This window comes from Grampus griseus, assembly GCF_964374135.1.
Source record: "Grampus griseus genome assembly, chromosome: 4".
NCBI lineage: Eukaryota > Metazoa > Chordata > Mammalia > Artiodactyla > Delphinidae > Grampus > Grampus griseus.
Window position 1 is genome coordinate 2,668,164 of NC_138997.1, and position 15,188 is coordinate 2,683,351.

Sequence of the window (15,188 nt, forward strand, 5' to 3'; positions counted from 1 at the left end):
AAAAAAGATAACATTTTCCTTCAGGTCAACGAGGTTCTGACTCAAATATCTTTTCGAGAAACAATTATAATCTTTATGCTAAAAACAGGAAGAAAAAACAGATTTTAATTACGTTGTCAACTCTTATTCATCAAACATTTAGTGATTGTTGTGTAACAGACTTCTAGCTGCTGGACATATATAAGTAATAAGACACAATCATTGGTTCTAGGGAACTTAGCCTAATGGAGCTGAATCTAACATTGGTCCATATAATAAAGCTCGACTTCAAACTCTGCAATTTTTGGTATCTTCTTGCAAACTGAAGAGAATAATGGTCCACCTGCTACTGGTAGCACTGTGGCATTATTAATATTATTTACTGATTAAATTAACTTCCATAGAAGAATCTTTGAAAGTTTAGAGAACAGAAAATGTTTAAAGATAAACGGGCCAGCATCAAAAATAACATCATATTCTGTTTTCACAAAATGAAGAAAACCAAGAAAAATTTCATCTTCTGTATACAGAACTGCTGGTGGTTATCCTATCCACACGGTACATATGCACACATCATATGAGGTGGTATGGATTATTACAGTCAAATCAGTTGTCAGGCTTCAAGGAATCATAGCCTTCTTTCAAGAGGTCCCGCCATGTTTTAAGGAAACGTGCATTTTCTGTACATTTGAAGGCAAGCTCTTCCACTTGAGCTGATACTGCAGATGCAGCTTCAAGAAGTTTGGTTAATGAAAATGCTGCCTGAAATTATAAAAAAAAAAAAAAAAGTCAAACAATAGAAGGTTTTTTTTTTTAAAATTCTCTCCACATCTTATAAACCAACCTGAAAATAACTTAGAACCTCGAATCCAATGCCCAAGTTATTTTCTTTCAAAGTAAAAAAATCTACAAACTAAAACATCAGCTCTTGGAACTGATCAGCTCGTGGAACCTAATAAATTTTCTTTCTTTTTTTTTTTTAAATTTAGTTGCTTCTTTGCTTGCACCGGGTCTTAGTTGCAGCAGGCAGGCTCGTCCCTGGGGCACGCGGGCTCGCTAGCTGTCCGGCGCCGGCTCTACAGCGCGCGGCTCAGATGCCCAGGTGGCACGCGGGATCTTAGTCCCCAGACCAGGGCTCGGCCCGCCTCCGCTGCGTTGCAAGGCGGATTCTTAACCACTGGACCACCCGGGAAGTCCCAGAAGTTTTTCTATATGAAGCTTTGAGGAAGTATGTCTGCGAGAAAGATAATCCATGACGGATGAGACATGAGCAGTCAGCATTTTTTTTCGTTGAAAATACACTAGAATCTCATTTAGCTCAACAAGACGCCTTGGGCCCGTTGACACCAAGTACCAGAAGTATCTGAAGGTCTTCTTATGACACAGCTCTTACTGATACGTGGGTACCAAGGGCCGTGCTCCACTGTCTTTACCTGTGAACGCGGCAGACCGTGAAAACGTACAGACCAAAGAACAGACCCTCAAGTTACACATCCGCACTGCATTCTACGCACTCACTTGGAACCAGCCTGCTCAGCAGAGACAAACTGCTGCAGCACTCTCGCCATCTTCTAGAACAACAAATACCGACTGAGCAACGAGACATTAACGGAGTTCACTCCGCAGTTTGTGATCTGCACGGGAGGGTCTCCCAGTTAAGACACACCCTACACTTGACCTTAAATTCTGAAACCGGGACCCCTCGGGGAGGAGGGATTTGGAAATTGGAGGTTCAACAGAAGCCGTCCAGACCCGGCGTCCCAGCAGACACCCCGGGGAGGGGTCTCTGCCCCGTTAGTGGAAGCCGTCTGGACCACCGGGCGGGGAGTGACCCGTCCTGACTGGGTCCGCCTGTACAGATAATCGCCTTGTCAGCGGGCTCTGGGCAGGTAGCCAACCAGGACGGGGGCGCCTTAAGTCCCGGCAGAGGGATCACGGCCTGGCCCTCAGCCCAGCAGACGAGGTGGGGCGGGCGATGCGAACTGCGCGGTTTCGGGTTACAGCGCCGGACTGGAACCCGGCAGCCGAGCACGAAGAACCCCCGGCGCGGGCGCGGCGCGGGAGGGATGCCCGGGACTCCCGACGCGGATCCTGAACACGGGCGGGACCGGCCCGGACCCGCCGGCCGCACTCACGTCTCCGATCTGCAGCTCCACCTCCTCCAGCGGGTCCACCGGCCGGCCGCTGTTCCTGTTCGGAACCGTCCGGTCCAAACCCTCCGGGGTGCCGGGGGAAGATGCTGAAGACGCGTCTGAAGACGAGGCAGAGGAGGGCGGCGGCTGCGGGGAAAGCCGAAGCGGCTGCGGGGAAAGCCGCAGCTCCTCCGGGTCCGCCATGGAGAGGGCTGGGGGTGGGACGGCACCTCGGCGGCCGAACTAATACCAACCGACTTTCAACCGCTCGCGCCTAAATCCCAGCTGGCCCGCCTCCTCGCCGCTCTCGGCCCTGGGCCGCGAAGCCCTGTCACTTTCTCGGGACAGCCAATCAGGTGCCAGTGAGTGCGCCTCGGGCAGCTCTGCGCTCCCGGAGCAGAAGACAACACCTCCCAGGGTGCCGTGCGCGCCGCCCCGCCCCACCTTCTTGGCACTGCGCGCGCGAAGCGCCCTGGGATTGGTGGTCTCGGCCCCCCGGAGCTCCGGCGGCCTCCGTGCGCCCCGGTGAGAGGCCGCGCCCCGGTGAGAGGCCGCGCCGCCTTTAGCCGCGGGCCGCGCCGGGACTTGGAGTCTCTTCCCTTGCCCCCTCAGTCCGTGACCCGGAAGCACTGCCTTCGTCGCGTCTCGCGCGGCGTCAGTGCACAGCAAGAGGGAGGTGGGAGCGCCATGAAGGCGGAGCAGTCGCTGAGGAGGGAGGCGGAGTCTCCGCGCGTGCAGGCGGGCGATGGCGCCCCCCGTGGCCTAGAGGTCACGCGCCCGGGCGAGCCGAGCGCGAGCTCCTCCCGCGGCGTCCGCCAGCGTATCGACTGCAGTGAACATGCAGGTGCCGCTGGCCAGGCTGGCCTGCCCGGGTGAGCGGGGTCTGGGCGCGCGGGTGAGGGGAGCGAGGTCGCGGGGCAGCCCGGGCCCGCGTCGTTGGGTGGAACGAAGGCAGAGGTCGCACGGTCAGCGCCCGGCGGACCCTGGATTCCTCCCCGGCTCGTCCAGCTGCAGAGTTGACAACTAACTAGGCCAGAGGTCACGGGCGGAGGAAACTTGTCAGCACGGCGCCGCCGCGGAATCTCCCCGAGCGCCTGTGCTGAGCCCCCTCCCGAAGCCCAGGCGTTGTCTGTTGCCGAGTTGGAAATGGGTAAACTAACATTTGCACAGCTTTTCCCCTTGGTCTTCAGCTGGCTGGCGTCTTGGCAGTCGTCCTACTCCTTTCTTAAGAATTTGAACCGTTCTGCCACCAGCAGTAACTTTCAAATGCTGCCCAAGTGACCAGAGTGGATCTGGGGCCAGGAATTTTTCTGCGTTGCCTGAAATTAACTCTAGGGCTTGTCGTGTCATGGTTGCCCCTAGAACCGTCAGGATGACTTGGTAAAATACCTCATTACCCGCCCCTCCTTTCACTTAAGAAAAAAAAGTAGAATGATGCAGCGGGATGGGTTTGGTTTTGTTTTGTTTTACTTAAAAACAAAAGAACCGTTAAAAAGTTAAAAAAAAAAAAGTTTACTCCAGGATATTGAATTCTCCCACAACGGACTTAGTTTTTATCTTTAGTTTCTTTAAATTAATTTGTGGTTATAGAATAAACAGGTGTACCTATTGCAAAGTCAACGAATTTCATTAAATTAGAATTGTCAAATTCGGCCATCGTGGATTAAATAGTTAGGATTTCATTTAAAGTTTCTATACCTCGTGCGTGTATTACTACACCTAACGGGTATGTACTGTTGACTGAAAAAAAAAAAGCACAACCTAAAGATTGCGAATTACGTTTTATTCGCAGACACACTGAGCACTTAAGCCCAGGAGACAGCCTCTTCAGATAGCTCTGAGGGACTCTTCTGAAGAGGTCAGGGAGAAGCCAAGATGCAGAGGAGTTTTTGTAAAAACAAACACACACAAGCAAAAAAAAAAAAAAAGCCAGGTAGTTGGAACATGAAAAGATTACTGCTCATTAGTGAAAACGAGATATCTCAAGTTAATGAATTCAGCATTTTGCCCGGTATGGGAAGATCCAAGAGTCTGGCCTCATTGAACTCATTCCTTTGATGTGCACCTTTGCTCTCTGGGGCCAGTGTCCTGCTTCTCTTCATCCTGAATCCCCCCAGGGTGCACAGCTGGGACAGCTGCAGTGGCAGAGGGCTTGATGGCTCTACATCCTTTGTTTACTGAGATGGCAGGTGACATTCTTTGTCCACAGTGCCTCCTCTTACTCATAAATTTGACCAATGTTTGGGAGTCATTTCATGACCAGTTTTTGTCCCATGGCGCTAGGAGGGCTCATTCCTAGATCAGGCGAAGATTCTGTTGAGAGGCCACCCAACGGGTTATTTTGGGGATTGGGCCCTGTTGGTAATCTAAAATTCTCTGCAGCGCCTGTCTTACTAGTTGATGACGATCCAGGAGCTGTTTTCCCTTGTTACTTCTTCCCATATCTAAAGTTGCACTGTTACAATTATTCTAGAGTTATGTATGTGATCAGCTGTCTTAAGACATCATTGATATTGTTGGAGGCCTGGTTACACATTGGGTAATACAAGAGAAAGCGATCTTATAAAATAGACAGGATATAAATAATACAGCTAATAACATTAGTAAGGTCAGAGTGCAGCAGAGAGAGGGCCAAGTCATAAGTAATTTGAAACTAACAAGAGAGCAAATTAAAACAATGATTAGTATAACTAGTTGTAATCTGGTCGAAATAAGCCATCAAGTCCCCAAGGGAGCCAGCTGGAGAAGCCAAATTCTGGAGGGATCAGGTAGAGAGAAAAAGAAATGTTTCATCTTTGTTTACAAAGGTATACTTAATCAACTTGGGGTAGGTGTAAGAGGAAAGGTTTTCCAGCTCAGTGGTATGATCTAAAAGTTGTCAGAAACTTGTATTTGTCAAATAGTCCTTTTTGTAAATCTTCTTGAAGATCTTCATTATATAAAAGCATCAGAGTAAAACAATGATTGTCTAAAAACGACAAAAGACTTAATATGGCATGGTTAAAGATCTGATCACAATGCAATTGACAAGAAACTTGGATATTTCTGTGACAACATTTTAAGATAATAAATAGAATTATGACTGATAGCATTATACCAGGACATATCAGACTTTTAGGAATTCTTCACAAATTTTGGAATATCTATATGAATGACATCTAACCTTAGAAGGTATTATCACCACTTATTTGACAGTGTTTCCCATGTACGTTAACATAAATAAACTTAGTTATATCTCTCTTCGAGATATCCCAGGATTCCTTTGAAACATCTCAGAGTTAGCTGGGGGTCAGAAGAACTTTAGTTAGAATTTTTGATTTGGGAAGTTTGTCAAAAGTATCAAAAAGGTTTCAAAACACTTGGTCAAATAGGATCATAGGTCGCTGTGAAACAACACTTAGTTCACTTAACGAAAGTGACAAAATACTTCAAAAGCAAAAACAGATCACTTAGAGTCACGGAAACTCAATCTCTTATCAAAAGCAGTGAAAACTTTGTTCTCTTAACAGAGAGAGGAACCAAGTCCATTCCAACATCAGCCTATTTTTAATAACAAAATCCATTTACCTAATTAAATTTAATCTAATCCCAGCCTGACCATGTCCAGAACTCCTTTTCAGGGCTCCCTTTCTGCAAACCTTCCACAACTTTCTGTGTTCATATTAGTTTGTTCCTTAATTTTTTTTAAGGAATTTTTTTAAGGAGAAGTAAATGTCTCTAGGACAAAATCACCCTTCTTTTTCCAACAAATTCATTTCTATTCTTCATATCTTCTTTTGCTGAGAACATACATCCTACTTTTCTAGCCCACTGAAATGTTTCCCTTGATATTTTTAGTAGCTTTGATTACATATTACAGTTTTAACCCTTAAAAACCTTAATCTTTAGCAAAAACTGAAAAGGAGCAAGTGATTATGAACTGTTTGTTCACAAACAGCATTTCCTGAGTTGAATATTCTAAAACCTCTAGAAACATACATCTTCTTATAGCATAATTTCTTTCCTCAGTGTGGTACAAGACATGTGTCAAATAAACCCAAACATCTTTAGTTTCCCTCTCGTAAGGAGACAAAAGTAGGTAGATTTAGACCTGTTTAGCAATTAACGTTCCAGTATTTTATCTTATTTGAAATAACCTGGATATTCAATAAATTCCCATCATTTTTAACTTGTCAAAACTCAAATTACCAAAAATCTGAAGAAACTATTTTAAGATAGACATACCCAAAACATAATTATTCCTGAAGAGTTCACCTGAAAACTCTTATCTCATTTACCTTTATTATGTAACTTATGAAAATCGTACTATTTAATTTTTTTTCTTGTTGACAAACTGTTACAAATAACATGAACTTATGACCTTCAGTAAACCTAGGTACAATAAAAGTAAGACATGGTTACTTTTAGTCTGTACTGACTAAACCAACAAGCTTAAGATAGCTTTAATATCAGATATTAATTTAATATTGAATATTTCCTAGATCATGTGAACCCAAAATTCACTCTGGCCAGTTTCTTTTATATTTAGAAATATTTAGTTTGTAAGTGCTTATTTTAAGTCAATTAAATAGAGCTCTTTTATAAGTTTAATTTTGATAATATTTTCCAGAGTTTGAGACATCTCATATGTAATGTACACCCAGACATATAAACAGACAAAACTAGAGATCGCCTAGCTTCACTCTAAAAGCTTAGTTATGAATCAGGTATTACCATATAAACTCACTAGTTTATAAGTAACAGTTGGAGTAAGTTAAATTTGTTTGCTCAGATGACCAAGGCTTCACTATTTGTGGAAAAGACTTAAGATTTGTATTTGTCCTTGATAAACCCTTAAGGAGGCTATGAATTAGATTTTGGGTGAGGAAATCTTTCCAACAGTTTGAGTTTAAAAAGGCCTTTTTTCCCTTTTTTCCCCCTTGGTTTCAGGTTTTACCTGTTTGAGCTAATTAGTATCAGTCTCTGGTTTTTGTGGGCTATATTTACATTTCTGATTTGTAGAGATTTGAAAGGTACATCTGCTCCTAATTCTCCAAAGAACTGATCTGCCACCTAAATGATATTAAAATATTGATTTGCCCAACTATACTTACTTTATTTGCTTTTGTATCAGAGAGAAGATTTCCAACTAAACTGAAAATCAAGAGTTCCATGTTCTAGAACTTTAGGATTTAATTTATCATGACTTCAAAAGCTTGCATAAGGCATTAACAACGGCCCTCTTTTTGAGTGCATAGGGTAGACCCAGAGCAAAATGTCTACTATTATTTTTATTGACCCCTGAATATTAGTTCCCATTTTTTACCTCATATTGTATGGGCTCAGGTAACCCTATTGGTTTCATTTCATATGTTTAATAGTTCATGAGGGCCAGATTCATATGCCCTGTCTTATAATACCAAGTAGAGGAAGCCCAGTGAAACATGTCTATCCCACAATAAATATCCCACAAGCCCAGTGAAACATGTCTATCCCAGTGAAACATGTCTATCCCACAATTTCAGCAAAAGAGATGTAAACATCTTATATAAAGCCTATTTAAATATACCAATTTTTATAAACTTTCATCTCAATTCTGTCAACTTTTATACCTTTAACTTTGGTTCCCATTAGGACCCAATCAACAAGCTTTGGTCGTACAAGGAGTCCTAGAAGCTTTCTTTCATTCCCCAACCATTTTATCTATTTTGTTTAAAAGGCTCTGGGGTCCCTAGCGAGGGGTTGAACCAAGAGACTCAGGCCCTTTTGTCAGTCTTCATTTGATTAGTTGGCCTGTTGCCCCAAGTAACTGTTGGTCAGGTATCTAAATGTAATTTTCTTCCAGCCTTTTAAATATATATGTTTTTTAAACTGGGTAGAGTGGACTTGTTTGGGGCCCTTTAATGTTGGGAACCAATAGGGGGTCCCTTTGGCCCATCATCCATAGGTAGTGTTACATCAAAACCTTTTGTTTTAATCCCACTAACATCCATTTTATTTATCCCATTTATTAATAACCATCTGTAGATTTCTTTATTTGGGGGGTACCAGTCTCTAAAATTTCCACCTTGTCAGGGAGAAGTCTCTAGACTTTTCCCTTCATTTTTTTTAACTTCCATGTTAAACTAGTTAACATTAATCAGCCTAATGCTTTTATTAGCATCTGTAAGACCCATTGAGGGGAAGCAGAGACCACAAATAAGTCTTCCCAAACTGTTTTTTTCTTTGTTTGTTTTAAAGGAGTTCTTAGGTTAATCATTATGTATGTCTTTTCCACCTTCTAATTTGTTTTTTTCATGGGTGCCAATAAAACAACTGCTCACTATGAGAGCGCTCTAAAGTTCTACCAGTTTAGAAGTATCTCCAGTTTACAGGATCCATCATCTGGCCCTTAATGAGGTATATCTTAATAGTGGCTCAAACCAATAAAATGCAAGAGGCTTCCCAATAAGAGAGCGTGGAGGGTGCCGACTAAACAAGATCCAGAAGGTTTACTCCCAAAAATAGTCTAAGAAAGTAAAGGCCTTCGTTGAACAGGCTGACACGATGAAGGTTAAGATGGCAAAAAAAGTGCCTGAGAGTTGGCACAGACAGAAGACTGCCGGAATTCCAGTCTGTTCCATTGGCTGACAGATGTACACCGTATGTTACCTTCCGGATGGCAGAGACCAAGTTTAAAAACACACACAGCACCGAAGATCAGGTAGAACATTTACATCTCAAAGACACAGGAAGGGAAATGCAAGCTCCCCCTAGAAGGACTTTTGTTACTTTAAGGTCAGAATTCTGAAAAGGTGTCTTATCAAGCCGGTTTTCTCTAACTTAACTGTGTGCACAATAAAAAAGCCCCATCTTTGTCATTTTTGAGGCAAGATTTCCTTTAATTCCCAATTAAGTAAGTACTTGTAAGTATAAGGTTTGTACGTACATAAACCTGGCTGGAGTCTTAGTTGGAGGCAAAGATATTAGGCCAGCCTCTCACCTCATCACCCAGTCCAGAGCCCCCAGTGTCTTTTAGCCAGGCCCCCCACCCCCAGTATCTTTCAGCTTGGGAGCCAGGTGCCTGTTACACACCGCCACATAAAACTCTGGATCATCAACCAATAATCTGGAGCTCTGAGAACCAGGGGAGACTCACCCAGATTCGTCTGGAGTCTCTCAGGAGGTGGGTGGACAGAAGAGGCCTCTGCTGGTACCAAGGCTCCTGTTCCTCAGAGAGTTCAGGTGAAGGAGAGAAGTCAGCTCTAGGTCCCTTAGTGGTCGCCAGACTGTCACCTGGGGGATAAAAGAACACAATGTAAAAGTTGAGAATTATGTTTTAGTCAACAGGCATTCTGAGGACTACAGCCCAGGAGACAACCTCTGAGACGGCTCTGAGGGACTGCTCCGGAGACATAAGGGAAGAGCCAGGATCTGGAGAGTTTTTGCAACAGTAACAACCAAAACAAAAAACAAAAAAAACCAGGTAGTTGGAACATCAAAAGATTACTGCTAATTAGAGAAAACTAAAAATCTCAAGTTAATGAATTTAGTGCTTTTCCCTGTATGGGAAGATGCAAGAGTCTGGGCTCATTGAAATTATTCCTTTGATGTGCACCTATACCATCTAGGGCCAGTATCCTGCTTTTCTCCATCCTGAATCCCCTCAGGGTGCACTCTTGGGGGCAGCTGCAGTGGCTGAGGGCTTCATGGCCTCAACATCCTTTGTTTACTGAGATGACAGGCGACATTCTTTGTCCACAGTTTGCTTTATGTTTTTTGGAATATCAAAGTAAATCGGACACTATCTGCCCTACTCTTAATTTAGTTGAAATCATTCTTGGGTCAAGTGCTATCCAAATTCCACCCAAATTACCATTTCTATTTTCATTGGGTATTTAAATCATTGCCATTTCATAGCCTGGTGTTAGCACTACTGGCATCAGAGATGGACATAGAATTGCCATCTGTGATTTTGTATGGTGATGTTATGAGTTCACTGGACTTTTTGACCTCACTTCTTTACCACAATTCAGCCGGTGTGTCTAAGTGTTTAAATCTCAAAAATAAAAAAGACAGTTATGTTTATGTCATTTTTTGGTCATATAGATGTTTTAAATTTTTAGTTAAGTGATCTTATGAGTTTTGAGATTTTTTTGCCACACTTAGACAAAGCTTTCCAAATCAAAGTTTCTTTAAAAAAAAATTACAGTTGTTTTCCCCATAATCTTTTTTGTGTGTGACTGTAAATGTTCTTTTTTAAGCAAGAGTTTTATTGAGATACAAGTCACACACCATACAATCACGTCATCTGAAGGATACGACTCAGTGGTGTTTAGTATATTCACAGAGTTGAGCAACCGTCACCACAGTGTGTCTTAGAACGTTGCCATCATCCCAGAAAGAAAGCTCATACTCATTAACCATCACTCCCCAGCCCCTCCAGCCCTAGGTAACAACTCTCCATCCACTAATGGACATTTGGGTCGTTTCCACTGTGGGGCTGCTGTGAATAACATACCTATGAACATTCATGTACAAGTTTTTGTGCAGACATATGTTCTCTTTTATCTTAAGTATATACCTGAGGAAGGAGAGGTCAGAGGTCATGGGGGCAGGAGGCATTTCTGCCGCTGGCCTAGTTGCTGTGTAGCAGAGGGGTAGGCATCCGCCGCCACGTTCTGGAAGGTTCTTGGGCTCGACTAGGGCAGTAGCGCCAGGACTTCGGGTCTCTGCTGGCTGAGTGGAGCCGCCACCATGTTTGGCCGCTTGGTGGCGGGGAGGCTGGTGCAGACAGCTGCACAGCAAGTGGCAGAGGATAAATTTGTTGTTGACTTGCCTGATTATGAAAATATCAGCCGTGCTGTGGTTTTTATGCTGGGAACAGTCCCATTTCCTGAGGGAATGGGAGGATCTGTCTACTTCTCCTGTCCTGATTCAAATGGAATGCCAGTACGGCAACTCCTAGGATTTGCCGCGAGTGGGAAACCGAGTGCCATCTTCAAAACTTCAGGTCTTAAACCTGGAGGAGGAAGCCAGCACCCTTCTGGGGCCATGAATAGTGTCCGGACTCCATCTGTTGCTCACATGGGAAGTTCAGTGGAATTATTGGACAGTCTGGCTCAGCAGACTCCTGGAGGTAATGCTGCTGTGTCTTCAGTTGACTCATTTACTCAGTTCCCACAAAAGATGTTGGACAGCTCCTACAGTTTTGCTTCATTTGATGTCTCTCAGGCCCAGATGACACCAAGTCCATCTGAAGTGTTCATTCCAACAAATGTGGTTCTGAAATGGTATGAAAACTTTCAAAGATGACTAGCACAGAACCCTCTCTTTTGGAAAACATAATCTGAATAAATTAATTTTTAATGGAAAAGAAAGTATATACCTATGACTGAGTTATATGGAAACTGTATGTTTAACATTCTGAGGAACTGCCAGACTGTTTTCCGAAGTGGCTGCGCCATTTTACTCCCCCCGCCCAGCAGTGCACAAGGGTTCCAATTTCTGCACATCCTCTCCAGCACTTGTTATGTCTTATTGATTATAGCCGTCTTAGTGGATATAAAGTGGTATCGTGTTGTGGTTTTGATTTGTATTTCTCTGATGGTTAATGATATTGAGCATCTTTTCATGTGCTTATTGGACATTTGTTTATCTCCTTTGGAGAAACATCTATTCAGATTCTTTGTGTGTTTTTAATTGGGTTGTTTGTCTTTTTGTTATTAGAAATTAGTTCTTTATATATGCCAGATACAAATCCCTTATCAGATATACGACATGCGGATATTTTCTCCCCTTCCATGAGTTAGCTTTTCCCTTTCTTGTTGGTATCTTTTAAAAACAAAAAGTTATCATTTTTATGAAGGACAGTGTATCTGTTTTCTCTTTTGTTGCTTGTGCTTTTGGTGTCATAGCTAAGAAACCATTGCCTAATCCAAGGTCACAAATATTTACACCCTTTTTTTTTTTTTTGAGATAGCACTGAGGAGTTCCCATACACCCTTCACCCAGCTTAACTTCATATCCGTAGAACAATTGGTAAGAAACTAACATTGGTGCAGTACTGTTAACTAAACTACAGACTTTATTCAGATCCTTTTCTGTCCAGGACCCCACATTGCTTCAACTGTCACGTCTTCTCATATCAAGTCCACTTCAGTGTGGTAATTCCACTGTCTCTTCTTGTCTCTCATGACCTGGCACTTGCAGTGTGCGCTGGTCAGGCGCTTTGTAGGAGGTCCCTCGATCCGAGTCTGTCTGCTGCTTCCTCTCGATTAGACTAAGGTTGTGGATTTGGGGGAGGCATAGCACGAAGGTGAGGAGCCCTTCTCATGACATTACATCGTGTGATGCCAGGATGTCTTGTTGCTGGTAATGGTAAACTTGATCACTTGGGTAAAGTGTCTGTCATACTTCTCTACTGTAAAGCTAGTATTTTTCCCTGCCGCACTCTACTTGTTGGAAGCTAATCCTTAAGTTCAGCCCACACTCAAAAGCAGAGAGGCAAATAATTTGTGGATCTATCACCATAATCTTTTTTTAATTAATTAATTTATTTATTTTTGGCTGCGTTTAGTCTTCGTTGCTGCGCACGGGCTTTCTCTAGTTGTGGTGAGTGGGGGCTACTCTTCGTTGTGGTGCGTGGGCTTCTCATTGCTGTGTCTTCTCTTGTTGCGGAGCATGGGCTTGGCGCGTGGGCTCAGTAGTTGTGGCTCGTGGGCTCTAGAGCGCAGGCTCAGTAGTTGCAGCTCACGGGCTTAGTTACTGCGCGGCATGTGGGATCTTCCTGGACCAGGACTCGAACCCGTGTCCCCTGCATTGGCAGGTGGATTCTTAACCACTGCGCCACCAGGGAAGTCGTCACCATAAACTTTTATACTTTGACTTTTCCTGTTAAAATCATTGATCAAATGGAATTCATTTTCATATAAAGAGAGAGGTATACTTTTTTCCAAATTTTCTACTACCTGTCTCTGACCATTTAATGACGAGCTGTCTCTTCTTCCTTATTTGAAATGGTGTCTTTATCATATGACAGATCCTTAAGTGTATTCCGTCTATTTCTAAACTCTTTATTCTGTTCCTTTGATTATTCCATCCCTTCTCCCATAACAGATTTTAATTATTTAAGCTACAAATATAAGTTTTTATATCTTTCAGGGCTATTCCCAAGGGAGGATTCTCTGCCCTTCTTTTATTACGGGAAGGATTGCCATGGAGAGGAGTACCAGAGAAGGGAGTGAGAAATTGAAGATACAGGAGTTAGGGGGGTCTTTGACGTAGGAATGTCTCTAAGAAGATGGGAAAGGTTAGCCTCGTCATCCAGGTGGAAGGATTACTCTAAGTGAAGAGAAAAGACATCTCTTATTATAACCTGAGAGAATGAACAAAGGATGGACACAATACAGATTACATTAGAGGTTCGTGCCAGGAATTGAGACAGTTCCTACCTGATTGCTTCTGTCTTTCTGTGAGGTTTGATGTGCTTGGTTTCAGGTAAGGGAGGGAGGAGATAGAGGAGAAGGTTTAAGGACGACAGAGGTTTAATGAACATTCTTGCAGATAAATCTTTGCACACTTCTGTTTATTTCTATAAAATCCTGTTTGCTAACTCAGAGAATAGATACGTTTTTGAGGCTCTCAGAAGATGCTGCTATATGGCAGGGTCCACTTAATTTAAAAGGAAGCTGAAATGCAGTTTGCCACCTTGTCCCGGCATAACCATTAGTAACTGCCCCTTATTACTTTCAAAGTATCCAGTTTAGGTGATAAATTATATGGTCATTCTATTTATAAATGAAGCTTGACATGAGGTAAATTGAATAAATTAGTTTATTAGATACTTTTTTTTTTTTTTGCTGTACGCGGGCCTCTCACTGTTGTGGCCTCTCCCGTTGCGGAGCACAGGCTCTGGACGCGCAGGCTCAGCGGCCATGGCTCACGGGCCCAGCCGCTCCGCGGCATGTGGGATCTTCCCAGACCGGGGTACGAACCCGTGTACCCTGCATCGGCAGGCGGACTCTCAACCACTGCGCCACCAGGGAAGCCCTATTAGATACTTTTAAAATGTTATAATTTGAAAGCACTGCTTTCTGAGGAAAAGCCAGCTGAATTGTTCACCTAGGAAAGACAATTCACAGCTGAGGGCTCTGCAGCATAGATGTAACCATTCACTGACAGTCCGCAGTGTTGACGTGTCCAGAAGATATACATGTTTCCAAAGAGAAGGTATCACGTGGACTCATAAAATTTCAGGTCAAGGTGGTACCTCAGTGGAGGAGTTCCCTGGCGGTCCAGTGGTGAGGATTCAGCGCTTTCACTGCTGTGACCCCGGGTTCAGTCCCTGGTTGGGAAACTAAGATGCCGCAAGCTGCGTGGTGCGGCCCAAAACAAAAAAAAGATGGTCCCTTAGTGATCACCTGGTAGCCCTTTACTTTTTTGAATGAGGAAACTGAAATCTAAAGCAGTTAAGTGATCTGTTTAAGGGTTTAGGGTAATTAACAGAAAACCAAACAGAAGCCAGATCTGATCCCCAGTCGTAGATTTTTTTTTTTTTGCTTTAAAAAAATTTTTTTTCAATCTACTGCTGAGAAAAACTAATTAGAAAAATAATACTGTTCATGATTTTTGTGCAGCATACCAGTGCTTTCATGCCTTACAAATTAAGAAAAATTATCTACCTCTGTGTGCTACAAGATGGTCTTCAACTTCTACTGTACCTCGAATCACTACCCACTATACTGTTCATCCCCGGGATAAGGACAAGCGATGGCAAGGTAAGTAATCATTTCTGTAAAATTGTTGAGACTTTTCTAGACAGTTTGTATCATTTTGTGGAGGTAAATACTGTATTTTTCATGATAGTGTAAAATCATCTAATAATATTTTATAACTTTACAAAATCTGTTACATATTAATATTTAGATAAGCAAATGCTTGCAAACTTATAATAATAAATCTCAGTAATAAAAGTTGGATTATGGAAGTTAAAATAAGATACGTCCTCGAACAGAACCTAAGAGAATAAACTAAGACAGTAATGGACTTAGTATAATTCTCATGGGAAGCAGAGGGGTTATTTCTATAAATAATGCTCTAAAGGATAGTGGGAACTTG

At 43.0% G+C, this 15,188-nt stretch overlaps 3 protein-coding genes across 4 annotated transcripts in view; 2 read left to right on the forward strand and 1 right to left on the reverse strand.

Moving 5' to 3' along the window:
* Positions 1 to 473: 473 nt before the first annotated feature.
* LOC309821757 (renal cancer differentiation gene 1 protein) lies at positions 474 to 2,584 on the reverse strand. Its single transcript, XM_082653275.1, has 2 exons — positions 2,115 to 2,584; positions 474 to 741 (listed from the first exon to the last, which is right to left on the reverse strand). Exons 1-2 carry the CDS (start codon positions 2,313 to 2,315, stop codon positions 586 to 588), a joined length of 357 nt encoding a protein of 118 aa, XP_082509401.1. The 5' UTR covers positions 2,316 to 2,584; the 3' UTR covers positions 474 to 585.
* A 245-nt stretch (positions 2,585 to 2,829) lies between these two features.
* The window catches only part of ETFDH (electron transfer flavoprotein dehydrogenase), a 34,427-nt gene continuing 22,068 nt past the window's right edge, over positions 2,830 to 15,188 (forward strand). For both annotated transcript variants that reach the window (XM_082653969.1, XM_082653970.1), the window contains exons 1-2: positions 2,830 to 2,983; positions 14,708 to 14,848. In XM_082653969.1, the coding sequence (XP_082510095.1) occupies positions 2,950 to 2,983; positions 14,708 to 14,848 (175 nt within the window). In that variant the 5' untranslated portion in view covers positions 2,830 to 2,949. The remainder of the gene's footprint in view (positions 2,984 to 14,707; positions 14,849 to 15,188) is intronic.
* Positions 10,827 to 11,384, forward strand: LOC309821562 (protein Hikeshi-like; the record flags this gene model as incomplete). The annotated part of the gene is made up of 1 exon (XM_082652964.1): positions 10,827 to 11,384. One exon carries the CDS (start codon positions 10,827 to 10,829, stop codon positions 11,382 to 11,384), a length of 558 nt encoding a protein of 185 aa, XP_082509090.1.